The 17596-nt window shown below is 38.5% G+C and overlaps 1 protein-coding gene across 1 annotated transcript in view; it reads right to left on the bottom strand.

Annotated features, from left to right (window-relative positions):
* Positions 1-16522, bottom strand: part of LOC101541454 (melanoma-associated antigen E1-like) — a 77661-nt gene extending 61139 nt beyond the window's left edge. The window contains exon 1 of the mRNA XM_055121063.1: positions 16468-16522. Within this exon, the coding sequence (XP_054977038.1) occupies positions 16468-16522 (55 nt within the window). The remainder of the gene's footprint in view (positions 1-16467) is intronic.
* Between the last annotated feature and the right edge of the window lie 1074 nt (positions 16523-17596).

Here is a 17596-nt window from a genome sequence, read left to right as displayed (position 1 = left end):
AAATTGCTTGATTCACTTCCAATTTATTCACTTATAGGACTTCATGCTTAATATACTTTAATAACAAGTTTTGGAAAGAGTTGTAAGTGTACCAGACACTTTTGAAACAAAATTTCTCTTAAGGCTACATAATTGCTCCGACATCGGCAACTATCACCCAATCTGCCTGTTGTCCGTCGTCTACAAGTTGTTCACTCCAGTCATCCTGAATAGAATAGGTAGAAAAGTAGACAGCCATGTCAGCAAGCCAGGTTCCAAAAAGGATTCAGCACGATATCGACCATATCCACGCACTGACCAAGCTCATTGAAGTTTCGAGAGAGTTCAAGATGCAGTCTGTCTAAGAACGAACATCTCCGAATGCAGCAGCTATGTGTACCTGGGTCAAAGAGTGTCGAAGAAATGGTTAAAAGGACAAAGAACCTCCGGCTCCAGGCAGGCACATTTTTTTGACTTTACCATTCTTCCTGCACTAACACGTGCCTCAGAGACCTGGGCCCTACCCAAACAGGAAGAGAACGCTATTCGTGTATCCCAAAGAGGAATTGAAAGAGCTATGCTTGGAGTATCACGTTTCACTCAAGTGAGAGAAGGAATCTGGAGTTTTGACCTCTGTCGATGGTCAAGAATCAGGGACGCTGTCTTGTTTGCCAAGGCATCAAAAACCAGATGGGCCGGACACATAATGCGATTCAGAGATGACCACTGGACTAGAGCTGTTACTAACTGGATTCCATGGGATGTCAAAAGACGGCGTGGCCGCCCACCTACAAGATGGTCAGGCTTCTTCGTCAAAATCCTGAATGAACGGTTTGAGGCTCTTTCTGTTCCTGGAGCAAGCAGATACCATTGGGCTACACTAGCACCTGACAGGGACAAATGGAGACGTTACTGGCGCCTGCTCTAGCAAATCGAAGATCAATGGGATGACAAGTGATACAAGTGAAGGCTCCATAACAGAGGAATATTTAGATATATATTGAGAGAACCAACATATACAGCATATATAGGTACCCAGAATAAGCTCCAAATTGATATCAAATCAACTAATTTCAATCATGTGACTCAAACAGGGTCAGGAAATGGAATTAAGCCTTCATTACTGCCAGTCTAAAAGTTCTATTTCCCTCACTAGCGGTCAGGGTCAGACAGTATGCCCTAGTAGGCTCATATCAGGAAAAGACATACATTTCCTTTTTAGTTTTAAAGCAATTTTTTAACAGTTAGAAATAAATACCACCAAATTGCAATTTAAAAAACATATGCCATATAAATCTGCAGTTTTTAGCACAAACATACAATATACCCATAAAATATACAAATTTTATTAAGAGCTTGATACAATTATCTCCCTGTAACCCAGGATATCGCTTTCTGTGGTTCTAGTTACCTGTGGTCAATGGAAATATAAAAATATTAAAGTTCTATTGAGAGATATATTACATTTATATAACAGTGTATCAAAATACTATGGTATACTGATATGGTATCTTCTTTTACTACTAGTTATTACTGTTAATTTTACTGTGACTAATTTAAAATTTGAACTTGAACATAGTATATAAATACATTTCAAAGTCATCATTGGGTAAGTAAGAGATGGGATTGACATACCTCTAAGAAGTATTTCTGATATTAACCAAGATTTTTTTCAGAGCTTCTTTGATTTTTCAGAAGCAATGGCTCCAGTAAGCAGCTTCAAGAGAGCAGCTGAAAATTTACCTTACCCTCTAACGGCCAGGTCCCTCTTGCAGGCTTGGGCATTATGACACAAGAAACTATATCAAAGACATCTCATGATAGTCTCTTATGACAATGCTGATGTTAAACTAAAGCGTTGATAGTCTTGGAGAGATAGTACAGTGGGTAGGGCACTATCCTTGCATGAGGCCAACGCACAATTGATCCCTGGAACGCCATATGGTCACCTGAGCACTGACAGGAGCAATTCCTGAGTTAAGAACTAGGAAAAATCCCTGAGCATTGCTGATGTGACTCCAAATAAAAACATTGTGGAGACCACTAGAATTTAACCCTGAGCCTTGTCAGGAGTGATCCCTGTGCATTGCCAATTGTGGCAACAAAACAGAACAATACAATTCAAGTCCTATTGGTCATGAGCCTCATTATAGAGAGGCTCATATAGAGAGGCTCATGACCATTAGGACTTGCATTACTCCCCTACCTCCTTACCTACCATTCTTGTTTCTGTACAAAAGTTCATCCACCAACCATTACAATCAAATTTCACCACTACCTGTTATTGTGAATTTTGGATGAATTTTGTGGCTCTTACTCACTCTAAGCATGGATATTTATGTCATAAAAATTTCCATTCTCAGCTAGTTAGGATCCTAAGGTATCTTAAGGGATTCTAGTAGCCAGAGCTCAGAGAGCTGTGAAGCAGATTCTGAGACATTTCACCACATATGCCAGTGCTGGGTCCCTTGCCTTTCATGAAAATTCCAAGATTGTAAATATAATTCTTATCACATACAACCATCCAAAAAACTTCTCTTTATTTCTCCAGAGCTCTTAGCCAAATGATATATTATGTTTTTATATAACTATCACCCATCAAATATTTTCACCATAGCCCATTTAAAGCTGGAAATTTTACTATGACCAGATACTTGCTATCTTTGGTCGGTCTCAGGACTAATGAAATAGTGTGTGGACAGTGGGATATAACTTTCTCTCTTTTTGTAAAAATTTGAATTTAATTTTTTGACTTATAATAGTATTATGAATGGTTTCTCATGGAGATTATTCTGACATCACTCCCATCACAACTGTAGCCAACCTCCTCACCTCTCTTCCACTCACCATCCCTCTCATGCACTGCCTCCACTCTTAACTCCTTATGTGTGTTGGTTGTGTCAGTTTCCCCGTTATGTTGCCTTAGGGTCTTTGTTACTGCCTCACTGGGAATCTTTAAATGCCATATTTGAGAGAGATCATTCTGAATCTCTTTCCTTATGACTGACTTCAATCACCATGATATCCTTTACTTTTATTCATGTCGCTGCATATTGAATAATTTTGTTATTTCCTAGATCTGCCTAATATTCTATTATGTAAATATACCACAACTTCTAGATCCATTCATCTCTAGTTGGGAATTTGGGTAGTTTCCATATCTTGGCTATTGCACTAAGTGCAGCGATGTGTATGTGTATTCTTTCAACTTAACATTTTTATTTGGTGGACAGATGCCAAAAAATGGTATTGCTGGATCATTATGGGAGTTCTGTTCCCAATTTTTTTTAGAAATCTTCATATTGCTTTTCATAGAAGTTGAACTAGAGGGTATTCCCATTAACAGTAGATGAAGGTACCTTTCTCACCACAATCCTGCCAACACTGGCTATCATTTTTTTGATATGTACCATTCTCATAGGTGTGAGATGGCATCTCATTATTGCTTGGATTTGCATTTTGCTAATTACAAATGATGATGAACATGTTTTCATATGCCTATTGGTAACCTGTATGTCTCATTTGGGGAACTGTCTGTTCACCTCCTCACCCCATTTATGGATGTGGTCATTGGATTTTTTGGTTGGCAAATTTAGTGAGTGCTTTATAGAGTTTGGTATATTTGCTATACCTTTTATCAGAAGTATAGCATGCAAATATTTTCTTCCATTGTGTAGGGTATCTTTTTATTAGAGTGTGACTTTCTTTTTCTGAACAGAAACCTCTGAACTTAATGTAACTCTATTTATTTTTGTTGTTTCTGCTGATGTGGTCATCTTATTGAAAATTTCTCTACGTTCAATTTCCTGGAGAGTTCTGCCAATGTTTTCTTTTTTTTTAATTTAATAGTTTATTTTTAATTAGTGAGTCAACGTGAGGGTACAGTTACAGATTTATACATTTTTGTGCTCATGTTTCTCCCTTACAAAGTTTGATAATCCATCCCTTCACCAGTGCCCATTCTCTACCAAAAGTGAACCCAACATCCCTCTCCCCCCTCCCCAGTCCCGTCTCCCCCCACCCCACACTGCCACTATGGCAGGGTATTCCCTTTTGTTCTCTCTTTCTGATTAGGTGTTGTGGTTTGCAATAAAGGTGTTGAGTGGCCATTGTGTTCAGTCTCTAGCCTATATTGGGCCTGCATCATCTTTCCCCCACATGACCTCCAATCACATTTTACTTGGTGTTCCCTTCTCTGAGTTGCCCAGAATGAGAGACCAGCCTCCAAGCCATGGAGACAACCTCCTGGTACTTATTTCTACTATTCTGGGGTGTTAGTCTTATAGTCTGTAATTCTATAGTCCACAGATGAGTGCAATCTTCCTATGTCTATCTCTCTCTTTCTGGCTCATTTCACTTAGCATAATACTTTCCATGCTGATCCACTTATATGCAAACTTCATGACCTGATTCTTTCTAACAGCTGCATAGTATTCCATTGTATAGATGTACCAGAGTTTCTTCAACCAGTCATCTGTTCTAGGGCACTCGGGTTTTTTCCAGATTCTGGCTATTGTAAACAGTGCTGCGATGAACATATAAGTGCAGATGTCATTTCAACTATACCACCCTGAACACGCCCGATCTCGTCTGCCAATGTTTTCTTTAACAAATTTTATGTCTTAATTTTTAGAACACTGACCCATTTGGAGTTTACATTTGTGAAGGGTGTAAGGTAAGGTTTTAATTTTATTTTTTTTACATCTTGCTGTCTAGTTTTCCCAAAATTTGTTAAAGATATTTTTTTTTGCTCCATTTTATGCTTTTAGCTCATTTCTCATGGATTAATAAGACATAAATCTGGGGGCTTACTCAATAGTCTCAATTCTGTTCCATTGGTCTGCTGCTCTATTTTTGTTGCAGTAACCTGCAGTTTTGATTATAGCTTTTTGTAGTATAGTTAGAAGTTGGTGAATGCAAGACCTCACATTTACTTTTGTTTTCTTGGGATTTCTTTGGCTATTTGGGGAGTTTTATGGGTTCATGAAAGTTTTAGTAGAGTTTGTTCTATATATTTGAAAAAAGTCACTGGAATTTTAATGGGTATTACATTGAATCTGTATAGTACCTTGGGTAGTATGGTCATTTTAACAATGTTGATTCTTTCAGTCCACAAATAGGAAATATATTTCCATTTCCTAGTATCTTCTTTTATTTCTCTTAGTAGTGATTCATAGTTTTCACTATGTAAATCCTTGACACCCCTTGATTTCTAGACATTTTGAAGTTTTTGGTCACTCTTTTGAAGGGGGTAGTCTTTTCAAAATTTTTTCTTTATGATTCATTTTTTGTGTATTGGAATGTCACTAAATTTTGTGTATTATTTTTTTATCCTGCTATCTTACTGTATTTTTTTTGTTTCTAGGAGGTTTGGCTTTTGGGGGGTCTTGTTGTTATTGAGCCTTTATAGTTTTCAATCTATACTATCATGTCATCTGCAAATAGTGATAATCTGACTTCATCGTTTCCAATTTGGATCCCTTTTATATTTTTTATTGTCTGATGACTGTGGCAAGGATTTTCAAGACTATGTTGAATAATAGTAATTATAGTAATATCCTTGTATTGTGCCTGATCTGATGGAGAACACTTTCAGCCTTTCACCATTAAGTAGGATGATCTTTACTACTTTGAGGTATGTTCCTTCTATTCCTGTTTTTTGGAAGGTTTTTATTTTATTTTTTTCAAATAATGAGTGGGTGTTGGATCTTGTCAAAAGTTTTTTCTACATCAACTGATATGACCAAATACTTTCATGTTTTTGCTTTTGGGGTCACACCCAGTGGTGCACAGGGGTTGCTCCTGTCTCTGCACTCAGGAATTACTCCTGGCGGTGCTGGGGGACCATATGGGATGCTGAGAATCAAACCTGGGTTGACCGCTTGCAAGGCAAACACCCTACCCACTGTGCTATCACTCCAGCCCCAACTTTTAAAAAAACATTATTTTAATGCAGACAAAACTCACAGCTGTTGATATAATTCAAGAAATAAAATTGATTATTGATTAGATAACAAAGCTCTAATATTAAAATCAATAAGTACAAAAGGTCAATTTTTATGTGAAATTGTTCAATCTCATACAGAGTTGTTATGGCCTTGTCTGAAAATTGACTAAATCATTTGTTGCTAGTTGAAAATTCTATGTAATTGTTTTTGTTTGTTTAGTGCATTTGCTTCTAGGTTTTTTTCCCTTCAGATTTGTTGTGCTACAGAATTTTAGTATTGAGGAATTAGGAGGTCCAGATTCTTCAGGATTAAGATCTGGGCCAATGAGTTGACATGGTGGCAAATATGGGAGGTAGCTATGGTTGCCAGGGCTTCTGGAAATATGAGGATGTAGGGGAAGGCTATCCACCCCAATTCCGAGAAGATACTAGAGCTCTCAGTGCAGACACTGGGGTATCTGAAATTATTTTCAGTTTGGCCTCTCTGCAGACATTATTAGTGAAGTGGTGAGCTGAGCCCTTGGCACGGTTGCAGCTATGGGGTGTGGGTCTGGTTGCCAGGGCTTCAGCAGAGGAGGTGCTTGGTCTGCCTGCCTCCAGAAGGTGCCCCAGAGTTTTACGCCATTGGGATAAGTGTTTCCATGAATTTTAACTGCTTGGTATGCATCTCCTTGGAAATTTAGTCATGAATCAGTAGAGGAGAGTTGATGGGTAAGTCACATGGTGGTGACTCTGGGAGGATACCATTTGGTTTTTATCTTTCTTTTGTTGATATGATTGCATTAATTGATTTTTTTATATTAAACTGGCTAGAGTGATAGCACAGAGGGTAGGGCATTTGCCTTGCACGCGGCCGACCCAGGTTTGATTCTTCCGCCCCTCTCGTAGAGCCCGGCAAGCTACCGAGAGTATCTCACCCACATGGCAGAGCTTGGCAAGCTACCCGTGGCATATTTGATATGCCAAAAACAGTAACAACAAGTATCACAATGGAGACATTACTGGTGCCGGCTTGAGCAAATCGATGAGCAACAGGATGACAGTGACAGTGACGATATTAAACCATCCTTGCATATCTGGGATGAACTCCACTTGATCATGGTCTATGATCCTTTTAGTGTATTGCTGGATTCAGTTTGCAAGGATTTTGTTCAGGTTCATCAGATATATTGGTTTAAAATTTTATTTTTTTAGCAGTGTCTGACTGTTTCAGGTAATACTGACTTCACAGGAGGTGTTTGGGAAGATTCCTGTTTCCTGTATATTTTGGAAGAGCTTGAGGAATATGGGCTCTAATCCTTCGAAGTTTTGATAGAACTCACTAGAGAATCTATATGAACCTGAATTTTTGTTCTTGGGGAGAATTTTACTGTTTCAATTTCTTTACTCTAAACTGGCCTATTCAGGTTTTGTTTCTTTTTGGTTCAATCTTGGGAGTTTGTATGATTCTAAGAATTCATCCATTTCATTTAAGTTCTCAAGCTTGCTGGCCTAAAGTTCTTTGTAGCAACCTCTTGTAATATTTTTTTATTTCTGAGGCATCTGTTGTGATTACTCCCTTTTTATCTCTCAAACTATTTTTTTCTCTTCATGAGTCTAGCTAAGGGTTTATTGATCTTGTTGACTCTTTCAAAGAACCAACTCTTGGTTTTACTTACCTTTTGTATTATTTTCTTGTTTTTCTATAACATTGATTTCGGCTTTAATGTTTATTATCTCCTGCTTTATATTTACTTTGGGATTCATTTGTTGTTATTTTTCTATTTTCTCTAGTTGAGAGGTTAGCTCACTGATTTGAGTCGTTTCTTTTTTCCTGATGTGCACCTGGAGAGCTATAAATATTCCTCTCAGTACTGCTTTTCCTGTATCCCATAAATTCTGGCTACTGGTGTCTTCAATCTCACTTGTTACAAGGAATCTTTGGATTTATGTTTTGATTTTCTCTTTGATACAACCATTTTTTGATGAGTATGTTGTTTAGTTTACAAGTATTTGGTCTTTTTGTGACTTGCTTTTTATGGTTTCCCTTTACTTTTGTGGCTTTGTGATCTGAGAAGATACTTGGTATTGTTTCTTTTTTTGTGATTCTATAGATGGTTATATTGCATTCTAACATGTCATGGTCTCATGTACCATGGAGAAGAACATGTATTCAGTTTTTTGACTGGAGGGACATGAATATGTCTGTTGTATAATATATCCAATGAATATGTCCTTTTCTTCCAGTTTCTCATTTAGGGGTCATTTTTTAAATGTAGGAATACTGCTATTTATTTAGCCATTGATTAAGGTGATTTAATTGGGCATGAACTTCACACTATTTTTTTTCCTTTATTCAATCACTGCGAGATAGTTACAATGCTTTCATGTTCGAGATTCAGTCATACAATGAACTAACACCTATCGCTCCACCAGTGAACACTTTCCACCACCAGTGTCCCCAGTATATCCCTCCCCTCATCCCAGTCCTTACCCTGCCTCCATGGCAGGCAATTTCCCCAATACTCTCTCTTTACCCTTGGGCATTATGTTTTGCTTGAATTTTCCCACCACCATTCAAGCCTGCCTGCCAGGAGCAGATTCTAGATCATTTATTGTTCATTGCTCATTTTGAATATTCTGGGTGCCACGGCCACGTGCTTCTGGAATCCTAGATTGTAAATTGTTGGGTTCCAGAGACATTTCTGTAGGGCACTAATACATTTTGGGATTGAGTTGTATGTCTCTAGACCAGGGCTGTTGGTGCACTAAGATGGCACCCGGAGGCACTTTGTGGGGGTGACAGCCAGGCCGACAAGCGGGCGGGGTGCAAGGGAGGGACAACCCTGCACCTCCACTGCCATGTGGCAGGAAGAATTAGTCCTAGAACCTGGTTATCTATACTCTGCTTGTAGAAGCTCTTGGTTGCCAGGATTCCATCTGGAGCAGGAGGGGAGACTGCACCTCCTCAAACTGGTGAAATTGGCTTGGTATGGGGCCTTGAGAAATCTCTGGCTCTGTGGTATCTTCTGACACTCGTTGCTATGTTTCTGGCTTTTGATCTCTTTTGAGATTTCCTTTTGGGTCTCTGAAGCAAGGCCAGTAATAGAGTTTACAGGGTGGTGTTGGAGTTGGTTCTGGGGGTGACTGCCAGTGCTTCCATGTGTACTGGGAAGTGGGGGAAGGTAGCCCACCCCAACTCCGTGAAAGCCTGGAGATTTCAGTTACAAAACCTGCATACCTGAATTTTCAGCAGATTATATTTTGGGTGAGGTCCATCCTGAGACGGTGAAGTCAGACTTGGGGTATAGTGGTGATTTTGGATTGTGGAAGCAAGCGGCTGCTAGGGCTCTGCTTGGTCAGGCACAGGCCAACCTGTCCCCCTCTGATTTACCCCAGTCTGTTCAGCCATGTGCGGGTCCAAGATAAACTGTAGCTTTTGGTCTCTTTTGATATTTATCTATGGGTCTCTGAAATAAGGCCAATAAATGAGCTTGTAAAGCTGAGCTGGAGGTGGTTTGTGGGCATGGTTCCCACATATCTAACCTTTGGCCATTTAATTTCTTGGTGCTATTGCTCCAGCCCCAAAGATCTCACTGTCATCCTGTTGCTCATCGATTTGTTCGGGCAGGCACCAGTAACATCTATCATTGAGAGACTTATTGTTACTGTTTTTGGCATATCCAATACGCACGGGTAGCTTGCCATGCTCTCCGAGAGGGGCGGAGGAATCGAACTTGGGTCGGCCGCGTGAAAGGCGAACACCCAACTGCTGTGCTATTGCTCCAGGGCTGGAGCGATCCAGCTAGGGCTGGAGCGATTGCACAGTGGTTTGGCATTCGCCTTTCACGCGACTGACCCGAGTTCGATTCCTCCGCCCCTCTCAGAGAGCCCGGCAAGCTACTAAGAGTATCGAGCCTGTGTGGCAGAGCCTGGCAAGCTACCCGTGTATATTGGATATGCCAAAAACAGTAACAATAAGTCTCTCAATGAGAGATGTTACTGGTGCCCGCTCGAACAAATCGATGAGCAACGGGATGACAATGACAGTGACAGTGAATTTCTTGGTAAACTTGGTTCCAAGTTGTTGGGTTCCAGCCAAAGGAACAGTGGCAATTTTGTGGTGTCAGGAAGCCAGGAGGCACCATCAAGCTGCTGATGTACTCGCCCCACAGGCACAAGTTGACCTTTTGGTGGCATCATACCCCCTAGGGCTCTTGTTTATTAATGTTCTGCCTAGATGATCTTTCCAATGATGAGAGTAGGGTACTGAAATCTACCACCACTATTGTGTTGCCATCAATGTATTTCCTCAGGTTTCTTAGCAGTTGCTCTATAAACTTTACTGCCCCTTCATTTAGTGCATATATGTTGATGATAATTAAGTCCGCATAGCCTTATCAACATGCATGCACTGCACCAAATGAAGTAGCAATCCATGAAAGTGGATAAATAGGGTCAGCATCTTAGACCCTTAGGCATTCCCACTCATTTGGGAAGATCATGTCTGTAGCACTGTCGTCCTGTTGTTCATCGATTTGCTTGCGTGGGCACCCGTAACATCTCCATTGTGAGACTTGTTGTTACTGTTTTTTGCATATCAAATATGCCACGGGTAGCTTGCCAGGCTCTGCCATGCGGCGGGATACTCTTGGTAGCTTGTTGGGCTCTCCGAGAGGGATGAAGGAAACGAACCTAGGTCAGCTGCTTGCAAGGCAAACACCCTTCCCGAAGTCTGAAACCCCCAAAGAGGAGAAACAAAGATAGCGGTAGTTGTTCACCATTGAATCCTCACTGCACTTGCTTGTCTGAGTGTCATTTATACATCTCCTTATGAGTTTAATTATTTTGTGCTCATCATGGAATTCATCCTGGGGACACAAGAATCAGGGACCCACATTACCTACTTCCTGGCCTTCTGTCTTTGAACAGTGCTTGAGATCCACTCCAGCTGTGTTCAGAGGAGCGCACATTGGTTGGAATTGAGAACTGGGGACTCCTGTATGAAAAGCATGTACTTAGCCCATTGAGCCACTTCCTGGACTTAGTGTGCCCTCTCCTTAGGGAATCTCTCCTGATCACTCGATATCTTACTGTAAACTATACTCAGTCTCTAGCACTTTACCTGGCTCCTTTAATCTTCCCTTTAGTCTTTTTTTAACCACTTTCAAGAAAATTTATCTGTTTTTCCCTATTTATTGTATGCCCCCTGACTAAACTTCAGCTCCACAAGGCAAGTATCTTTGTTATGATTTATAATGTAAACTGGGTGGTAAGAACACAATATGACATATAGAAGACAAAATACGTATTTGCTGAATGAATAGTGCTACAGATTTAGGTTACCACATGGAAACATGCTTAACTTTAGGCTGCGCTGAGTGAATAACACACTCATTATCTATTTCCATTTAAATGTTCATTACTTATCTAAGTACTGTCATGATAAGCATAATATAATTTCTAAAATTGCATTAAACTTTATAAGAAGAATGACTACTAAGGATCCAGAAAAGGATACAAAATTGAATTGTCAGGATAGGTCTAATCCCAGCTCTGTAACTAATTAGCTGGATAACCTTGGGCATGCCATGGGTGTCCTCTAGACAAAACCCCTTCAATCTTATAAAAATATATTGACCTAGATAATATCCACATTGTCTACTGACCTAAAGTAAAATAAATTCTACTTATTCTCTTATCTTGAAGCTCGATCTTGCTAGGTTTTGTAATTAATTTATGTGAATTGTTCCCACCAATTAAATTTTTCTCATTTAATTATATATAATTATATGCACTTGAAAGCTCAATAAATAAACTGAAAGCATAACAAGTTAAATAGTGTACCCGGCAAGAGTCCATTAATCATTAAAGATGATTAACTTAAAAAAATATGGAATAACCTGACTAGGACTGTTACTGAAAAAAACATTTGGTTGAATAATTAATAATGATTTAGTCACAGAGATGTGTTGAAAGACCCAGGGTGAAAAACTCATAGAAATATTTATAAGTCTGCTTTGCAAAACTCAGTCATTTGAACACAATATTAACACAATCTAAACTTTATGCCTGAGAGATTAGTCTACAGATATTTGGACAAGAAACGTATATATATTTAAGTGGAGTAATATATAAACGAGTTGTACAATAAAAATAGTAAGTGATATTATTATATGATAATACTATATGATATTATCATGGTAAATTCAAGGAAATACTAGAAGTAACAAAATTTATATTTTGCCCTCATCATTACACATTTCTCAAAAAATGATTTGTAATTTAAAAATTGCAACCAATTTGCTCTCTGTAGGTAATAGAATTAAACTGTGCTTTGTTTCATGTGTAAACATCATTTGAACATTTTGGGGTTTATCTTTGCCTCTAGATTAATCTTTATAATATTTGTTCTCCCTTTCCTATTCTTCTTCCTATTCCTTCCTTGAGTGCCTTCTTTTGCTGCTGTTGATTCGTACATCCTTCTGTTTCTCTGACTAGTAATCTAATCCCATCTTTAGATGCTCTTCAGAAGTCAGCTTAGCAATTTCAAGTTTCAAGATGATCCTGGAGTACATATTTGTATTATAAATCACAGTGTTACATCTTCTCTTTGCCACTCCATTACATATTGGCAAACATCTACCCACTTCCCTTCATCCTCTATTAATCAATAATACTTGTCTCTATCATATATAGAAATTCATTCTTACATTGCAGGAACCTCTCGGAGAGCTTGGCAAGCTACTGAAAGTATCTCGCCTGCATGGCAGAGCCTGGCAAGCTACCCGTGGCGTATTTGATATGCCAAAAACAGTAACAACAAGTCTCACAATGGAGGCCTTACTGGTGCCCGCTTGAGCAAATCGATGAACAATGGGACGACAGTGCTACAGTGCTACATTGAAGGAAACTGTATACTGAAAAACATTATGCCTCACAAGGAGTACTTTGTTGAAAGAAAGACTGTCACAGCATACACATTAGTTGGTCATTTATACATTTTCTTAGGAGAAATGTCTATAAAATTATAAACCCATTTAAAAACTTTTATTAAAAATCAAAAGAGGCTGTGGTCAGGAGTAAACCCTGAGCACTGTCAGTTTGAAAACTAACCAATACAATACCAAAATATGCTAATAATAACAAAAGGATATGATATATAAAGATAATATCTATTTTAAAAGAAATAATATACATTTTAGAACTTAAAATGCAGTATCTGAAATTTTCTAAATGTAATAAACTAAAGATAACAGTTCTATTGCTATTCTCTTCACTGTGTTGTGTTTCTGTTTTAGTATCTTACTACCTCAAGTGGAGTTTCTTTTCCTTTTAAAGAAGCTTGTTGGGTGCTTCTTGGAATGCTAATTTAGTGGCGATGAATTCCTTCAACTACTGTTCCTATAAAGAGCACTTTACTCTTTCAGATCTGCATTAAGTGATACACTAACTGGGCAGAGTGTTCTAGGTTGGATGTCTTTTTCATTCAGTGTTTGTGTAAAGTATGTTACTCACTTTTGGCCTGCTGAATATCTCTTATGATTTCTAAGGGTTTTAATAGCTATTCCCTTGTATATGCCTTTTACTATTTCCTTGCTACACTTAGGATTACTTTTCAAATTTGATTTTTTGTCGTTTTAATGATGATGTGTTTTGGTGTTCATCTTTTAAGATTTTTTATTTGCAACTCTGAGTTTTCTAGATCTAGATATCTAACTCTTCTCTCAGCTGGGGAAACTTTCGATATCACCTTTCAAATAAAATTTTTCCCCTTTCTCTTTCTTCTCCTTCTGGAGTAAACTGTTACTTTCTTTACAATAGTTCATTCATATATTGTAAAAGTTGAATTGAAGCAAGGTTTATAGGTTATTGCTCAGTATAGCAGAATTATGGAAATATGATTCTACAAAAACTCATTGCCTATATATAAGCATAGCATATCAGAACTCTAAATGCATTTAAGTAGAGTTGTACACGGGGCTGGAGCAATAGCACAGCGGGTAGAGTGTTTACCTTGTACGCGGCCGACCTAGGTTCGATTCCCAGAATCCCATATGGTCCCCTGAGCACCGCCAGGGGTAATTCCTGAGTGCAGAACCAGGAGTAACCCCTGTGCATCGCCGGGTGTGACCCAAAAAGCAAAAAAAAAAAAAGTAGAATTTCACACATATATTTTTATCATTAAAAAATTCAACAAATAAGGTGGAAATAGGGCATGAAAGATATCACAGTAGGCAAGGCTTTGCTACAGCTTTGCATGCAGCTGACACTGTCTTGACTTCTGACACTGCATAGGGCCACATCTGAGCACCAGCGTGGGTCACTACCGAGCTCAAAACCATTAGAATAGTGCCTGAGCACCAGGTGTGGCCACAACTTATAAGTAAATAAATAAATAAATAAAAGAATGTAGAATTTTCATTTTTATTTTCTAAATAAATATGTGAATATCTCTAAAGTAATAATAGATTTTATTTAGGCCTTTGAACTATAATTCTCTTTTGGTCTTCAAATCCACTCGACAATTGCAAGAATCTAAAATATTTCGCGAACTCACTGTATTCACTAATTTTAAAACCTACTTTTCTATTTTACTTAGGATAAATGAAGTTATATAGGAAGCCATTCTTTTGATACATATAAAATTGTGAATACAAGTATTGAGATTCATTCATTTAGTTTTTAATGAAATTTCAACAGGTATGTTGACTTAATACATCTATTTACTTGTGTAACCAAAATCTTAAGTTTAAAATTTTGAGTATAGTTTGGAGAGACGTTCAAGATTTTAAGAAGAAAGAAATGGACATTAAATTTAGTATATAAAAACAAGCTTCTACAAGTCTGCTCTCATGCATTTTGTCTATTTATTTGGGATTCATACCTGGAGGTTTTCAGGGTTTACTTGTGGCTCTGCACTTAGGGATAATTCCTAGCAGTGCTCAGGAGACTGATCATATTCAGTGCCACGGATCAAACCAGCATTGGCCATGTGCAAGAAAATTGCCTTAAGCCATATACAATCTCTCCAGTCCTGATTCTTTAACTTTTGATCAGCTCAATTTTTTAGTCGTATTACATGGCAGGGTCTGGAGTGATAACACAACGGGTAGGGCTTTGCACGTGGCTGACCTGCGTTCGATTCTTCTGTCCCTCTTGGAGAGCCGGCAAGCTACTGAAAGTATCTAGCCCACATGGCAGAGCTTGGCAAGCTACCCGTGGCATATTCCATATGCGAAAAACAGTACTCACAATGGGGACGTTACTGGTTCCCCCTCGAGCAAATCGATGAGTAACGGGATAATAGTGATACAGTGATACAGTGATTACATGGTAGAGAGAGTTAGTTTTGAAATGTCATTATATATTTTTTTGTTTGGGGGCAACATGTGGAGGTTTTACAGTGTTGTGTAATTCCTGGCTTGTGTTCCTACCCTAAGAAATTATAATCTTAAATAGATGTCTGTACTGCATATTGTTATTGATACTCAACAATACATCACTGTAGCATACTACTCATTCAATAGTGTATTTGATTAATGTACTTGATTATGAATATGCAATTTTCTTTTTATGTTCTGTTGGTAAATGATCAGGCAGCTGGATGAATTGCTATGCTAATAATATGTCCTGTTGAGGTGTACCATCAGCAGGAATATATAATTGCTATATGTTTTTTAAAATGTCAATTTCTTTTTGCTTTAAAATATATTTGGGGGCTATAGAAATAGTACAGTAGATGAGATGCTTGTTTTTTAATATAATTTTATTTTATAGAATTGTTTACAATAATTTGTTATATTTATTTAATATTCTAACACCAATCCCACCACCATTACACCTACCCACCACAATATTTCAAATGTTTCCACCTCGACCCCGAAACCCTGCCCCCAAAGCAGGACCTAAATAATTTATTTTGTATTGCTTGATATGAATAATCCCCTAAAAGTGATCAAACATTTTTTTCTTAGAGGAAGTGCGTAAAGACTGTTGTATTTCACCTTGGAGCCATTAAGCCCTTGTATGTTGCCTTCTCCGTTATACCCCATCAAATGTGGTGTGCTACTCTTGGTACATCAGTTGTGTAGAGTATGAGATGTGCAGCCATGAATGTAGCTGCACAATCTAGGAATTCTAAAATATTAAATACTGCTATATAGCTGAGGTTAATTTAATTTTTTTTAATTGGGTGGTGACTTTGTGGTCCAGAGTCATCTCTATGACATATAATTCTGTGTTTCTCTCTTCTGAAAGATTTATTTGTGAGACTCTGGATCATGGCCATTAATGAGCTTATATGGCACTAGAGGCAGTTCCTGGGCGTGACTGCCAGGTTACGGGAAACATAGGGAAATGGGGGGGGGTGGTCACCCCTTCCTAACTCCATGAGAGCCTAGAGATTTCAATCACAAGTTCTGCATACCTGTTTTTTTCAGCAGATTCAATCATGGATGAGGCTCATCCAAGTCTGTGTAGATTGACTGGGAGTGGGGCTGGGATTGAGTTCTGGAGGTTTTCAGCTGCTGGGGCTCTGTTGGGAGAGGAGGGGAACTCACCTTCCCCCTGTGGGTTTCCTCTGATGAGACAGCCTGGTTCAGGGTCTGGAGGCATCGCTATGGCATATCGAGGTGCTTGCTTGCATGCTGTTGACCCCAGTTTGTTTCCTGGCAATGCATATGGTCTCCTAAGCACTGAGAGATCCCTAAACACAAACCCAGGGCTAATCCTTAAGCAGAGCTGGATATAGTCACCAAACCAAACACACAATAAAATTTCTTTTATTTCTCATAGTATTTCTAGATTCACAGTAATCCTGGGCAGAAAATACAGAGCTCTTAATTAACCGCTTTCAGTATATGCACAGTTTCTTCCACTATCAATACTCCATTACCAAACTGTTAAATTTATTAAAACTGATGAGTCTACACTAACATCATCATCACTCAAAGTCCATAATTTATATTAGATCTCATTCTAGAATTTTATATTCTATGGGTTTGGACAATGTACTATTACATGTATTCACCATTATACTAGGATACAGAATAGTTTCATTACCTTAAAATCTTTTGTTCTTCATCTATCCCTACCTTTTCCTGGAACAACTCTCAACCTCTTTTTCTAGTCTGCATGGTTTTTTTTTCTCAGTATATTATATAGTTGATATCTTGTAGTATGGGGCTTTTGTTCAGATTGACTATATCTGTCATTTGAAAATATTTTCTCCAGGTTTATGGTCCTATTTGTATCATGCCAAAAGGTTGGTCTATCTCACTTACCATTTGAACCACTAACAATAAAAATGTGGGCCAGGCAAATAGCTCAAGTGCCTGGCAAGTATACGATGGTAACTCCCTGAGTTTGACCTTGGCACCACATGCCTCCCCAACCACAAGCACTGACTGGCATATACCTGGAGACCTCCCCCTCCCACCCAGTATCACAGGGAAAAGCACCAATAATTTTGGGACACACTACATGACAGAGCATGGCCAGAAATGGTCCTGCACAACTAGCTCCAAGTACCACTGGTGTGGCCCGTATGAGAAAACTAAAAGTCTATTTGTATATTTATCAACCTTCAGAAGAAATTGAAATAGAAATTTCAGCATTATGCTATATACATCTTCAAAACTTGTAAATGTAATAATTGTTACAGGAACCTTAGTGTACATTAAATTAATT

The sequence above is a fragment of the Sorex araneus genome, chromosome X, assembly GCF_027595985.1.
Source record: "Sorex araneus isolate mSorAra2 chromosome X, mSorAra2.pri, whole genome shotgun sequence".
Classification (NCBI taxonomy): domain Eukaryota; kingdom Metazoa; phylum Chordata; class Mammalia; order Eulipotyphla; family Soricidae; genus Sorex; species Sorex araneus.
This window is presented reverse-complemented; position numbering and strand designations above follow the sequence as displayed.